The following is a 14,872-nucleotide window of genomic DNA, read 5'->3' as shown; positions in this document are numbered from 1 at the left end:
AGAACAAAACTGTTGTGCAGGAAACATCCATTACAATTTAGTTCTTATCAAATCCACTCTGGCCTCTTTGTGCTGTGAAAAAGGGCCAATGTTTTTCTATAGTATATATGTGATAGGAAACTTTTCAAGCAATGGGCCTTCTTCATAGCACATGAAGAAGGTGTGTGTGTTGAGAGCGGTAGTGTAGCGGTTAGCACGCTCCACTATGAACCTGGTGACCCGAGTTCGATTCCCCCTCCGTGACGATTATCTGAATAGGTCCTGGGCCTCCCCTAGGTCGACTCAGCCATTGGGGAGACAAAGGCGGCCGGCCGTGGTGCTGGCCGCCCACGCCCCTGGTGTGCCTTCACAGGTGCTCAGTAACAGCACTTGCCCCAAGAGTCCGTTAAGGCTATCCGGAGGATCTTTGTCTTTGCGAAGGCACACGTGTGTTTTAGGGGGGTGGAGAGGGGGGGCAGGTGTGTGGGTGTGTGTCGAGGGCAAGGTGTGTGATTGGTGGAGAGTTAGGGGGCGTTGGGAGTCCGGAAGTTTGCAGTTTTTTTTTTTAAGACAATAACCACTTGTTTTAAAGTGCACAATAACTGCAGGGAGTAGGGGCCGGTCGTCTGTTTAGTGGGTCACGTGACATTGATTTTAAAATCGATGCTTGCGCTCGGGGGGGGGCGTGTGCGGCCCTCTCTGCCAATCCGCTGCTGGACGAGGGGCCTCCCCCCCACATTCTCTCCCGCGGGGGGTCGTCGCGGGGGTCGTGGCGGGGGTCGCGCCGGGGTCACGCTGGGGTTATTTGACAGCGCTTCACCACGTTGGACAGCGCAGGTTGGTTAGAGACGTTGGGGAGCCATGGACGGGGGAGCGTAGTGCAGTACGACAACGGATGTTTCCGCACTGCCCTCTGCTGACAAAGTAGACCCCCCCCCGTAGTAGTGGCAGCCTGTAGCACCTGCTATGCACGGCGGTGCAGCCACTGTCCAGGCTCACCGCGGCCGCCCCCAGCAGCAGGGGGCGCCTTCGCCCCCTCGTTGCAGACGCTCCCTATCCGAGCCCGGCGGCCACCCCGGTGAACCCCGCAGGGGCTGCGTGAACGCCGTGAGTGGCACCGCGGGCGCACGTCGACCGTCGTGTGCCAGCATCACGCGCGGGCCCAGGCAGAGGGGGGTGCCCCCCTTTTTGGCTGAATCGCTGCGGGGGGACGTTAAGTCCCGTCGGTGGTGCCGCCGTGGCGACGATGAATTGAGATGCGACTGGAGAGCAGCGGGGGTCGCGGGAGGGAGGGGCGGGAGGGAGGGGGGTGCGGGGGGGAGACCTCGCGCGTTAACGAGAACCATCGCGGTGGTGCCGCTGCTGCCTACGACGTGGAATGTCGAGGGTCGCGCGTCCCGAGTGTTGTCCGTCGGCTCTCGCGGGGGAGAAGGGGGGGGGCAGGGGGGGGTAACGGTGTCAGGGTTTGACTTGGGGGGGGTGGTGGGGGGAACTTGTTTCCGTGATTCGGAACGGGCCTACTGGAGCGCCGGCGGCGTTCAGTGGCGCCGTTCGTTACGTGGCGCGCGGAGGGGGGGGGGTGTCACGGGAGTCGTTCCCGAGAGCCGCCGGCGATGTGGGGGGGCGGGAGGGGAGGGCGGTGGTCTCACCCAGAACGTGAAATGTACAAACACACAATGAAGCCACCCACGTGGACCACATCACCCGCGGTGGCGCCCCGATTTGACCCCTAGGACCTGAGAAGCTAAGCGCGGTTGAGCCCGGACAGCGCTCGGATGGGCGACCGCCGTGCGTAACAGGCGCTGTAGGCCGCGGGGCCCGTGCTGCACCGGCGCTCGTGCGCGTCTATGGTCCCGAGCCTTCCGCTGCTCTCCTTACGCCCCCGCCAACACGCGCCGACCGCCATGGCGACCGACGTATCGTCAATAAAACCCAAACCGGCATCACGCGGGGAGGCCCTCGTCCGGCAGTGGATTGGCAAACGGCCGTAGATGTACAACGACGACGACGATGCTCGCCGCCGCCGCTGCCGTACCTGAAGCTAAACGTGGGAGGGGTGGGGGCCCATCTTTGTGTTTTTGTCGCAGACGGCCTACACCGTGCCCATCCTGGCCTTCGCGTTCGTCTGCCACCCAGAGGTGCTGCCCATATACACGGAACTGCAAAAGTAAGTTGCGACACGGGCACACGCGGACACACGCGGACACACGCACAAAGATCCCCCGTATAGCCTGAACAGACTGTTGGGGCAAGTGCTGAAGGCAGGCACGGCACACGAGGGGGTGGGTGGCCAGCACCACGCCCGGCCGCCTTTGTCTACACCAGGTACTCAATTGAGGCTGAGTCGACCTAGGGGAGGCCCAGGACCGGTTCAGATAATCGTCACTGGTGTTGTCTGTGAGCGGGAATTGATCCCGGGTCGCCGGGTTTGTAGAGCACACGCGCTAACCGCTACACTTCCACTTCCCTTACACACACACGGACACACCGACACCAAGACATCAACACCGTTCTCATTATAATCATTGTTCCGCAATGGGTTACTTCTGGGTTCTCCCATAGCTACAAAAACGAATTGCTGCACCTGGCGGTATTGGCCAAACACCCAAATGCTTACAAATAAAATTACCAACAACTTACCCTATGGACATAACGCCTCGCAACATTGCCACCCCTACTGCAAAACCCCGGTAGAGCCAAGGTGAATAAAAATAATAAAATAACGCAAGCCGTGATACATTCCCTGCTGGATGAAGGCCTCCCCGGGTCCATCGCCATCACTCAAAGTGTCGCGATATCACGATCCACCCTGCACACGAGGTAATCCTCTCTGCGGTGGATGCTGTCCCTCCCTTGGAATCCCTTCGTGTTCACCGCCGGCCACCAAACCTTCTAGCCCGTTGCATAAAATCCTTTGCTTACGTTTTTGTGACAGTCAGTCTGCTGCCATTAACGTGGTCATTCATTGCACGTGCATGCTACGCAGTGACTCGTCATATTCTCACTTTTGAAAAGCGAAACAAAGGGGGCTCCTCCTGTCGCGCTGTTGAGACATTGTTCGCCGCTGTGTCAAGGGAACCACAAATTGTCGTTGGAGGTTTTGGGTGGTTGTGTGAGATGGGCCACCACGCTGACTGGTAGCACGGTGGTGAAGGGGGCAGCCATGCAGGCCCGGTCCAGATGTCCGGTGCCATTGACGTTGGGCCCCCCCGGCAGAGAATTTTACTTGGATCGCTGTTTGTTACTCAAGTGCCTAAGCACCTGACCACCACTACCACCACCACCACTCATAAACGACTTTACTACAATAGCGAGCTCTTATACTCATGGTCAACTCCTTATTGTCCATTGGGAATTGTAGTTTTAAAGGTTGCCGTTATATATACACTGTATTTTGGTTATCGTTGTCATGCATGGACACCCACTTTTTTGCCACGTGGCTTAAATGCGGTTTGTAATGCAACAGCGCCCCCTCCTGGAATGAGTTTTACACGGCGGTGTTTGACTTGGCAGCAAATCATCAAGTACAGGACTGTGAAATAGATTCTCACGCTCACTATGCTACGTAATTGAACAATTTTCACTGGCAACCAGGCTGAGACCATAATTGGCCTGAGAACTCGGTTTAGTAGCGGGCAGCAAGTCTGTATTGTCCAACCCCGTGGTTCTCCGGGCCTCTCCCGTGACCTACCGGGTCACGGGAGATGTTGTGGAGTCTCTTAATAACACGTGGCGAGCGAGTTGTCACTCGCTCACCGCTGCCAGTGCAGAATCAAATCGTCTCTCGTTAGCCGAGCTCGCTCCCGGAAGCAACGCCGTTTGCCGGCCGGGCAATGCTGACCGCTGGGATGTCTCCCCAGGCCCACTCGTCGCCGCATGCAGAAGGTGGCCAACCTGTCGGTGTTCACCATGTTCATCATGTACCTGCTGACGGCCATCTTCGGCTACCTCACCTTCTACCGTGAGTACCCGCGCCCGTGGGACGGCTGCGTCGCCACCACGGTACACCACGGTACACCACGGTACACCACGGTAGACCAGGGTACACCAGGATACACCACGTACACCACGTACACCACGTGCGCCACGTGCGCCACGTGCGCCACGTGCGCCACGTGCGCCACGTGCGCCACGTGCGCCACGTGCGCCACGTGCGCCACGTGCGCCACGTGCACCACGTGCACCACGTGCACCACGTACACCAGGTACACCACGTACACCACGTGCACCACGTATACTACGGTACACCACGTACACCACATACACCACGTACACCACGTGCACCACGTATACTACGGTACACCACGGTTGCCGCTTTGTAGACCATGGGAACGATTCATCGCCAGAAATGGCGACGTCTCCAGGTAGGCCGTCAGCGGTGGCTTGATCGAAGATGCTCTTTAATAATAATCATCGCAATAAACAGTCTCCACCGGCGTGGCGGTTTGATGGATTGTCTAGGTTCAGTTTTCTGTTTACCTTGTGGTGGATGTAGCGGCCTCTAGCGGCTGTGAGTTGTTAACTGAACGCATTATCACACAAGGAAGATCATAGCCCCCCTTTGCCAATCCACTGCTGAGTTAAATGCCTCCTCGCATCACGTCAGTCATAGGGGGTGGCTTGACCTCGCTTGAACCCATAACGTAGAGCACACGGCACCGACTCGAGCACGCGATTATTGGACACCTGTACTGTAAAGCTTGTGTGTATTGACGAAATATCGTTACCGTACCCCCGCCGGCCCGGATTAAACTTCAAGAAACCATCCGTAACGTGCAGCAACAGGTCGAGTAACGGGAGCCGTTGATAGCGGATTGTGAGCGCCTCCCACCACCACCACCAGCACTACCACCCATGTGTAGCGTGTGATGGAAGTTCCCGTGACCCCCCCCCCCCCCCCGCCCACAGAGACGGTTGAGGACGAGCTGCTGCACCGCTACAAGAAGGAGGACCAGCTGATCCTGTGCGTGCGCCTCGCAGTGCTCATCGCCGTCACGCTCACCGTGCCCATCGTGCACTTCCCGGTACTACGCTCGCTCTCGCACGTGGAAGCGGGTTCGTAAGTACGGGTGTTCGTAATTCGAGGACTCCCTGTGCTTGTTGAAGGTTGAGTCGACCTGGGGGGGGGGGGTGCAGGACCAGTTCAAATATTTGCCACTGTTGTGGGTGGGAATTAAACTTTGATCACTGGTTTCGTAGCACAGCGAGCCAATCGCTGCACCACCACTCCCCCCACACGTGTGCATACACCTTCACGCCTGTCCATATACATGGGCACACATGCACCACATGTATCTGTTTGCGTTGTTTATTTTGTCTCGTCCATAAGCCTAAATGTAACACGCTGTATTAATGTACTAGCTTTACTACCCGGCTTCACCCCTGGACTTGGATTCTTGTCTTGGATTAGAACACGGCCTACGCGGAGGGTGGGTGGGTGGGATGCGTGACGTCAGCAGGCGCACTGCGTGACGCTGCCGCATGCGGGTGACATCACAAATCTGACGTCACCGCTCACTTGCCGTGCAATATATTATATGCATTATTGCGCCCCCCCCCCTCCAAAATACAAAAGTCTATTTTTATACTTTTTGCATTGTGTACAGTCTGGAAACTGCCCACATGCCAAATTTCAAGTTTGTAGCATGTTGGGAAGTATGCTAAACATTTCGAACAGGCATGGCAAGCACACGCGTGTGCCTGTGCCGTTGTTCCAGGTGCGCAAGGCCATCCTGGAGATGCTGTTCCCGGGAAAGCCGTTCAGCTGGGTGCGTCACGTCCTCATCGCCGTGGTGCTTCTCTCGGTCATCGTCACCCTCGTCATCACCGTGCCCAACATCCGCGACATCTTCGGATTCATAGGTGGGTACCGCCACCAGCCACTCACTCACTCGCCCACCCGCCACTCGGTCGCATGCCCACTCGCCACTCACACACACCCAGACACCCACTCGCCGTTCACACACACCCAGACACCCACTCGCCGCTCACACACACCCAGACACCCACTCGCCACTCACACACACCCAGACACCCACTCGCCACTCACACACACCCAGATACCCACTCGCCACTCACACACACCCAGACACCCACTCGCCACTCACACACACCCAGACACCCACTCGCCACTCACACACACCCAGACACCCACTCGCCACTCACACACACCCAGACACCCACTCGCTACTCACACACACCCAGACACCCACTCGCCACTCACACACACCCAGACCCCCACTCGCCACTCACACACACCCAGACACCCACTCGCCACTCACACACACCCAGACACCCACTCGCCACTCACACACACCCAGACACCCACTCGCTACTCACACACACCCAGACACCCACTCGTCACTCACACACACCCAGACACCCACTCGCCACTCACACACACCCAGACACCCACTCGCCACTCACACACACCCAGACACCCACTTGCCACACACACACACACCCAGACACCCACTCGCCACTCACACACACCCAGACACCCACTCGCCGCTCACACACACCCAGACACCCACTCGCCACTCATACACACCCAGACACCCACTCGCCGCTCACACACACCCAGACACCCACTCGCCACTCACACACACCCAGACACCCACTCGCCACTCACACACACCCAGACACCCACTCGCCACTCACACACACCCAGACACCCACTCGCTACTCACACACACCCAGACACCCACTCGCCATTCACACACACCCAGACACCCACTCGCCGCTCACACACACCCAGACACCCACTCGCCACTCACACACACCCAGACACCCACTCGCCGCTCACACACACCCAGACACCCACTCGCCACTCACACACACCCAGACACCCACTCACCACTCACACACACCCAGACACCCACTCGCCACTCACACACACCCAGACACCCACTCACACACACCCAGACACCCACTCACCGCTCACACACACCCAGACACCCACTCGCCACTCACACACACCCAGACACCCACTCGCCACTCACACACACCCAGACACCCACTCGCCACTCACACACACCCAGACACCCACTCGCTACTCACACACACCCAGACACCCACTCGCCATTCACACACACCCAGACACCCACTCGCCGCTCACACACACCCAGACACCCACTCGCCACTCACACACACCCAGACACCCACTCGCCGCTCACACACAACCAGACACCCACTCGCCACTCACACACACCCAGACACCCACTCGCCACTCACACACACCCAGACACCCACTCGCCACTCACACACACCCAGACACCCACTCGCCACTCACACACACCCAGACACCCACTCGCTACTCACACACACCCAGACACCCACTCGCCATTCACACACACCCAGACACCCACTCGCCGCTCACACACACCCAGACACCCACTCGCCACTCACACACACCCAGACACCCACTCGCCACTCACACCCAGACACCCACTCGCCACTCACACATAACCAGACATCCACTCGCCACTCACACCCAGACACCCACTCGCCACTCACACACACCCAGACACCCACCCGCCACTCACTCACCCACCCGCCACTCACACACACCCAGACACCCACTCGCCACTCACACACACCCAGACACCCACTCGCCACTCACTCACCCACTTGCTACTCACACACACACACAGACACCCACTCGCCACTCACATACACCCAGACACCCACCCGCCACTCACTCACCCACTTGCTACTCACACACACACACACAGACACCCACTCGCCACTCACTCACTAACGCACCGACCCGCCGCTCACGTGCCCACTCACCCGCAGGCCCACTCACCCGCCACTCACCCGCCACGCACCCGCCACTCGCCCGCCACTCGCCCACCACTCGCCCGCCACTCGCCCGCCACTCACCTGCCACTCGCCCGCCACTCACCTGCCACTCGCCCGCCACTCGCCCACCACTCGCCCGCCACTCGCCCACCACTCGCCCGCCACTCGCCCACCACTCACCCGCCACTCACCCGCCACTCACCTGCCACTCGCCCGCCACTCGCCCACCACTCGCCCGCCACTCGCCCGCCACTCATTCACCTGTTAACAGCCCTGAGCCGGTGGTGGAATATTTCTATGGTGGGGGACAAGTGGTTGGGGCAATAACACGGCCCATCCTTCCTCCGGAGTAAATTAAACGTGTATAACTTTGTGGGGAAGTTATGGATATACTGGCCCCTGCCATAGGAAGGTGTAATTTCCACCTCTGGCCCAGGGCCGTTAACAGGAGATGGTTACATGAATGATGATGCGCACTGAAACGAAATGGGTGCGAGCCGATGATCCATCAACCGCCGTCTGTGCCTCCTCCACCCCAGGCTCCACTTCCGCTCCTTGTCTCATCTTCATTTTCCCGGCCATCTTCTACATCCGCAACGTGCCCGAAGACAAGGAACCCATGAGGTCACCGCAGAAAATCGGGGTGAGCAGCGGCAGAATGTGGAGGTGTCACCGCTGGGTTTGGATCCAGGTTTCAGCCACCCCACGATGACACCGGCTTCTCGGGTGGAATTGATGGTGTCAGCCCAGTCACCAACGACTTGCAGGGGAGAAAAAAAAACGTTACTTTTTATTTGGTTCTGCACTTTAAAAATATCACGTGCGTCAATAACACGTCCCTAAAAAGGGAAACAATATGTATAAATAGGCGAGGTTACGGGCAATGGGCCTACTTCATGAAACACACGTGGCCTATGGTACACTTTAGAAAGGCAGCGCTATTGGCACGTGTGTTGAGTTTTGCGCCAATGCAAATGCGGCAACACCAAATACTCCATCAGTTTGACTGCCATACAACAAACATTACTCTCGGTGGCAGGGAGAGGGAGGCAGCGCTGCCCCCTACCGTGTGTACCAGAGGTCACTTGAAGGGATGTCAGAAGTAGCTCTGGGATATCTGCTTCCCCCCGGCCATTGTTTCGCAACGGCTTGCCACTGAACAAAGAGGTTCGAGGAAGGGGACCACAGTCAGTGGCAATCATCCCGAGGGTGATCCCACCTCCACCATTGTGGACAAGGCGTACACACAGCACCAGCCTTGAATCAAATCGCTATGTTGCTACGTGGTTTTTCCCAATTAACTAAACCTCTGGTTCGTAAGTACGGGTGTTCGTAAATCAAGGACTCTCTGTACTTGTTTAAGGCTGAGTCGACGTGGGGGGGGGGGGGGGGCAGGACCAGTTCAAATATTTGCTACTGTTGTGGGTGGGAATTGAACTTCGATCACTGGTTTTGTAGCACAGCGACCCAATCACTGCACCACCAATCCCCACACGTGTGCATACACCTCCACGCCTGTCCATATACATGGGCACACGCACCACGTGTTTCTGTTTGCGTTGTTTATTTTGTCTCACTCTTAAGCCTAAATGTATCGCGCTGTATTAGCTACAATCAATCTCTCTTGGACTGTCCCCAGGCGGCGATCTTTGGGCTTCTGGGTGTGGCGTTCATGGTGATGAGCTTGGGACTCCTCATCAACAACTGGGTTTCCCCGGAGGCTGGTGGCTCTGTAGGGGGCCACTAGTTGTCCGCCCCCCGCCCCACCTGCTCCACCTCTACCTCCCTGCACCAAGCACCGTGGCCACATCCCATCCGGGTCCTTGACAGCAAACGTGGGACAAGGAGGGCGGCTGCTGCTGCAGCTGCTGCCGCTGCTCCTGCCGTGTGGATTCAGAGGTCTGCTGCAGGGAGTTTTGGCCCCTATATTTTAGTTTAACACGGTAGCCTTTTACATCAACTCTGATCCCTCGCTCGAGGGTAAGATGTCTCTTTTAAGCGGAAAATTTAAAAAACAGGGTTTTCTGTCGAGTCAAATTGGTAGTTGAACGTTTATTACGTTTTGTCGAAAAAGTTAAAGTGTCTCCCCCCTGCTCAAATGAGGATTGTGAAGCAGCGTTTTATCTCTCCGTGGCTTTGAGAGCCAGGTATGGAAATTCCACATTACCACTGTGGCAGAGGCTGGGCCAGTGGTTCCCAACCTATTGCTCGTCGCATTCCCCTTTCCAGCCCCATCTCAACTGTCCGCTTGCTTCCTGCCACCATGTAGGTTCTAGACTTTACAAGCCACATTTACCCCCCCCCCTCCATTTATCAGTTGCACGTGTAGCGACCCAGAGCATCTCAAAGTCCATTAACCTTGAACTGGTCCCAACAAGCGACCACTGAAACAATGCCGGCTCCACAGCCCTCTTCGAGAGTAGCCATATCCAACAATTCAAATGAACACAGCGCCAGCGTGTACGCTACAGCACCTCTGCAAGGGGGTAGGCGTCTTCAGACATTAGGTCTCAATGGTCACAGACAGCACTGTCCTGTATGATGGCACTATTCAGTGGCACATATGTTCAGGATGCGACTATTCACCCAGCGCGGACATGCAGAGTCGTCACTGCACGCCCTGGGCGTTCGATGCTGCATCTCCCTCTCCCCATCCGCGTCTCACGGACCGCGCCTCCCTTTCCCTGTGCCCCCTTTTATCCTCAACACCCGCACCCCCAGCTCCAGTCCTCCCACCGCTCTCGCTTCCGTTGCCCTTGTGTAGAAACCGACATTGCTTGTCGAGCTCACACCCCCCCCCCCCCCTCCTCCCATCTATCCGTGCCGCTTGGGCTCACCCCAGACTGTACCGCGTCGGTCGCTGCACATGGAATTCAAATGCCGCACAACCTACGAGCACAACTGCAGGAATTGCTCGTGGCCAGAGGTTAGAGCAACACAGCTTTTGCAACTCCCACGTGACCACACCCCACGTGACCACACCCCACGTGACCACCGTCGCCACCGCGGTCCCCGTGGGGATGCCACTCGGTGCCCCCGTGGGAGGCCTCGCCTCCAGCCTCCAAACTGCTGGGCGAGACTCACACGACGATCGCCGTTCATTTCCACACAAAGCGGTACTTCTTTTGTCAACCCTGGTGGTAGGGTGGGCTGGGTCGACCTCCAACCCATGATAGGATTTCATTGTTTATCCCCCCCACCCCCTTTCTGGCAACCCGTTAGAATCCGTTCCTCCTCAAAAGTTTGCAGTATTTTTTTTGTACAAATCTTAAGTGGAATTCTGTAAGCAAGCACGTGTATTATCCGACACGTAGGAGTCCTACAACAAGTCTTGAAATTACTGGAGGATGGAGGATATTTTTCTCCTCCACCAGGATCTTTTTTTTCTGGGCTACGAGGGTTTCAGATGCCACTGCAGACGCGATCTCTTTTGCTCGCTGTAAAATCGAGGTGGGGATAGATTTGCACCAGCCCTGCAATATCCTTGCACGCACCACCTGCTGGCAGGGGAGGGCCCTCTCTGCCAAGGAAGGGCCCTGCGAGGGGATTTTGGCCACCTCTTATAACACTGGCCAAACATCTTTTATACCGGGTGTACTTACCCACAAGTCACCCTTCCCCACTTCATGCGATATGTTGACCGACCAATCGGCTCGGCATTCCAGGTGTGGGGGGGTGAGGGTGTGGGGGGGGTGAGGGTGTGGGGGGGTGAGGGTGTGGGGGGTGAGGGTGTGGGGAGGGTGAGAAACTTGCCCAACCCCCCCCCCATCATTTCAACTGCCACCACTCGCTGGGAGATGTGAACCGGTGACCCCTCTGGAGTGCGAGTCCGGCGTGCCGGCCCGTTGACACCACCACCACCATCACCACCGCCGCCGTGGGTAGCGTGTCCCCTGCGAGTCTAGGGACCCATCCGCAATAACCCCGTTACCCACCCACCCCGGAGGTCCCCGTCTCACTGTGTCCTCCTCCCGCCTCGTGACAAGAAGACGTTTGAATGGTGTTCTTGTTCGGTATCGTTTAAGCAGCATTGACCAGATTTGTCGTTTGAAAAAATGTCATTATTTAAAAACAAGGGAGGGGAAGAGACTTAAACTGTAAGTGTGTTTTAGCAGATATCACGCCAGAGGTGTGGAGTAATTAAGCAAATTGGTTTGGTGACACTGCATGGGCAGTGGTGCACAAGTAAAATGGCTTTTAACAAATAACACTGCGGCCGTGAAAAGGACAACAATATATGCTGAGCAACGTTTTAGACAATGGCCCTGCTTCACAGCACACATGTGATGATGAATGTGCTATTAAGATCATCAACGTCTGTGATAGCTATTAAGACCCTTTGTCCTCACACGCCACCTCTTACATACATTTCCTTTTGTATGCACGCTCAACCTCTTTTGCACGTAGCCAACCGTGCTCAATCGGGGGAAGGACATTCTTGATTTTTTTGGTAAAGTCACGTCGATAGAAAAATAAAATAAAAATAAAAAATGTAAAATTAAAATAATAAAAATACATTGAAAATAATAAAAGCAGAAAACCAACAAAAAAAATGTAAAATAAATATACATTGAAAATAATAAAAGCAACCAACAAAAATACAGCAAACTAAACGTTTTTAAGGCCACAGTGTTTTTGACAAACGTGTTGAATGTGTTTTTTTATATAAAGTAATCAGAACTCATGAATATTATAAGTATTACAAATATTGCTACTGTTATTGAAAACAGATGTCAGCTAGCAGTCACGATGACAGTTCTAATCATGCGAGAGTATTTAAAAAATTATCTTTGAGTAGCGACACGTGGAGTAACGTAGAACGCTAAAGGACTCCACACTTGAAAACGTGAACAACTTGGGCAGTGAAGTCCCGGGGTTTGTCACGGGGAAAATTGTTGAACCTCTCCAGATTTTAAAGCCACTGAACCTTTTAAGTGTTTGGATTAAATAGAACGACATTTAAAGCGCCTGGAAGGTACTTGTTGGTAATGTTTTTTTTTTGCTGGTAAAAAAACTAAAATATTTTTAACAAAATATCCGTCCTTGAAATAATAACCGTTTTGTAGATGCTGTATAAAAGTATGACGCGATCCTGTGTGGAATTTAACACGGAAACTGCCATGACTCGAGGCTTGGTTGTACACCTTAAATCGCATTTACAATTGACAGAACTGTGTTGTCAATCCACTGCCTCTATGGATGAAGTCCTGGCTCAGATAATCACTCGCCACCTCACGTCTTAGGCGTCGCTGCCAGGGAGTAGCATCTTGGATGGCTTATTCATATTCTTAGGTTTTTTCGGTAAAGTCACATAGGTTAAAAATTTAAATTAATAAAAGTAAAATAAAATAAAAATCACGACGTTTCGGAGGCAACACAAGCTTCCGTCTTCAGGTGGGACCGTCACAGCACGATAGGTGTATTGGATGGCTGGCCTGCTTTCGCAGTCCGTGCCACCCCACAAAGAAAATAATCCAAGCAAGCGTCAGGGGAGTTGCGACGGCTCTCGCACAACTGTTGTTGCAATCGGGTGCAATGTTTGCATTTTATAATTCCAAATTCAATAATGTCATAACACGTTTGTATTATACAGCTCTGGTGACACTTGATATTCCGATAACACCTTATCAAGGGAGTTCTCTGAACCCTCAGAGGATGTTTAATTTGTTTGAATTCCACAAAGGATCCTCTACGGTTTAAAAAAAAGGACGAGGAACATCTGGGAAGACTTTTTCGAGCAGCACATAAGTAGCAAAGTGTTGTGAAGTCTAATATATATTTTTGTACCTGAATTTTAGAAGTCAACTTTTTTTGCAACTGTTAACCTTTCCATGCCGACTTAAGATGCAAACGATGCTTTTGTCTCTCTTTATTTTTCTCCCGCCCCTCTCTTGTGTAGTCCGTGAGGACGCGCGGGAAAGCGTGCCAGGGGAGAGACTTTAAAGTGGAGAAGTAATGGAGTAGAGTTTGTGTCGGCTTTGTGTGTTTCCGCGTAAAAACTAAATCGTGCAAAATAATTTCACGAACAAAAGCTTAATCCAGGTTCCGTGAAACGCGGCGCTAAAATCGCATAGCACCTGTCTTGACCCATCAGCAAAGCTTGGCACGAAGCACTTACACTTAATGTTAGCAGCGAAACGTTCAATACGTGTGGTTTATGTCAGTGGCGTTACGTCCCGCTTGAACCCGTCCTAACTTGCATTCACGCTTCAAGATTCACCAGGCGATGCTCTGGCAAACGGAGCACCCTCTTGGCATGTCCGCACACTGCAGTGACGAAAACTGCCCCCAACATACTCCAACGGCTATGGCAGAAGGAAGCAATTTTCACTCGACGCTGCCGTCAATTCATCCTTCGGCTCGCGACACGCACGCGATGCAACTCGCGCACAGGTCGGATCATATTCGCGGTGCATTTGGTATTCGTGCAGTCCCGTGCAGTGCACATCGCTTCAAAGACCATCAGGGCCCGCTGCAGTGGCTTTGTAGGAGGGGGAAATGTTTGCCAGGTGGCTCCCCCCCCCGCCCAATCATGACATTTGCAAATGTACAAATATTTGCAAACATTTGCATCGTGACGCCGGCACCCAATGGCCTACCATTCTTGGAATGCCACCACCGGATCTTAACGTGTGCTCTGAAGCAGACTGGATATCACTTTTAGATATTTTTCCTTCGGATTGTGCACAGGCAGTGTTGACCAGTGCAGCGGCTGGCTTTGGACGACGGATGCTTGCAACAAAGCAGGGACCGTTATTTTTAATCTCTGCTCGAAGTCACGGGCCGTAGGGTTCACGCAACGCCTGCGGCCACTAGTGGCCGCTACATTCGCTCAGTGTCGAATATGAAGTATCCAGGTCGCGGCGATCCATCCAATTTGCCTGCGTGGGTGGCGAATCCTTTCGCCTATCGGTACTTTTACAATTTTTCAGAAATGTCCATAACTAGTTGAAGGTGATGCACAAGAATAGCCTGCACATGTGGACGACGACGCCCCCCTCGTCTCGTCTTACAACATCCGAGCACAAACTTTACGGTACACATGGGGACAGTACGAATGTATGCAGAACTTCTTTCGCGCCGTATATAC

At 54.5% G+C, this 14,872-nt stretch overlaps 1 protein-coding gene across 4 annotated transcripts in view; it reads left to right on the top strand.

Annotated features, from left to right (window-relative positions):
• Positions 1-11,480, top strand: part of LOC133355620 (sodium-coupled neutral amino acid transporter 3-like) — a 136,478-nt gene extending 124,998 nt beyond the window's left edge. For all 4 annotated transcript variants that reach the window (XM_061572984.1, XM_061572983.1, XM_061572985.1 and 1 more), the window contains 6 exons: positions 2,067-2,146; positions 3,840-3,940; positions 4,888-5,003; positions 5,697-5,841; positions 8,322-8,425; positions 9,422-11,480. In XM_061572984.1, the coding sequence (XP_061428968.1) occupies positions 2,067-2,146; positions 3,840-3,940; positions 4,888-5,003; positions 5,697-5,841; positions 8,322-8,425; positions 9,422-9,529 (654 nt within the window). In that variant the 3' untranslated portion in view covers positions 9,530-11,480. The remainder of the gene's footprint in view (positions 1-2,066; positions 2,147-3,839; positions 3,941-4,887; positions 5,004-5,696; positions 5,842-8,321; positions 8,426-9,421) is intronic.
• The last annotated feature ends 3,392 nt before the right edge of the window (positions 11,481-14,872 follow it).

This window comes from Lethenteron reissneri, chromosome 51, assembly GCF_015708825.2.
Source record: "Lethenteron reissneri isolate LAM-NWPU_2019-01 chromosome 51, ASM1570882v1, whole genome shotgun sequence".
NCBI lineage: Eukaryota > Metazoa > Chordata > Hyperoartia > Petromyzontiformes > Petromyzontidae > Lethenteron > Lethenteron reissneri.
The sequence above is the reverse complement of the archived record's forward strand: the minus strand, read 5'-3'. Positions and strand labels throughout refer to the sequence as shown.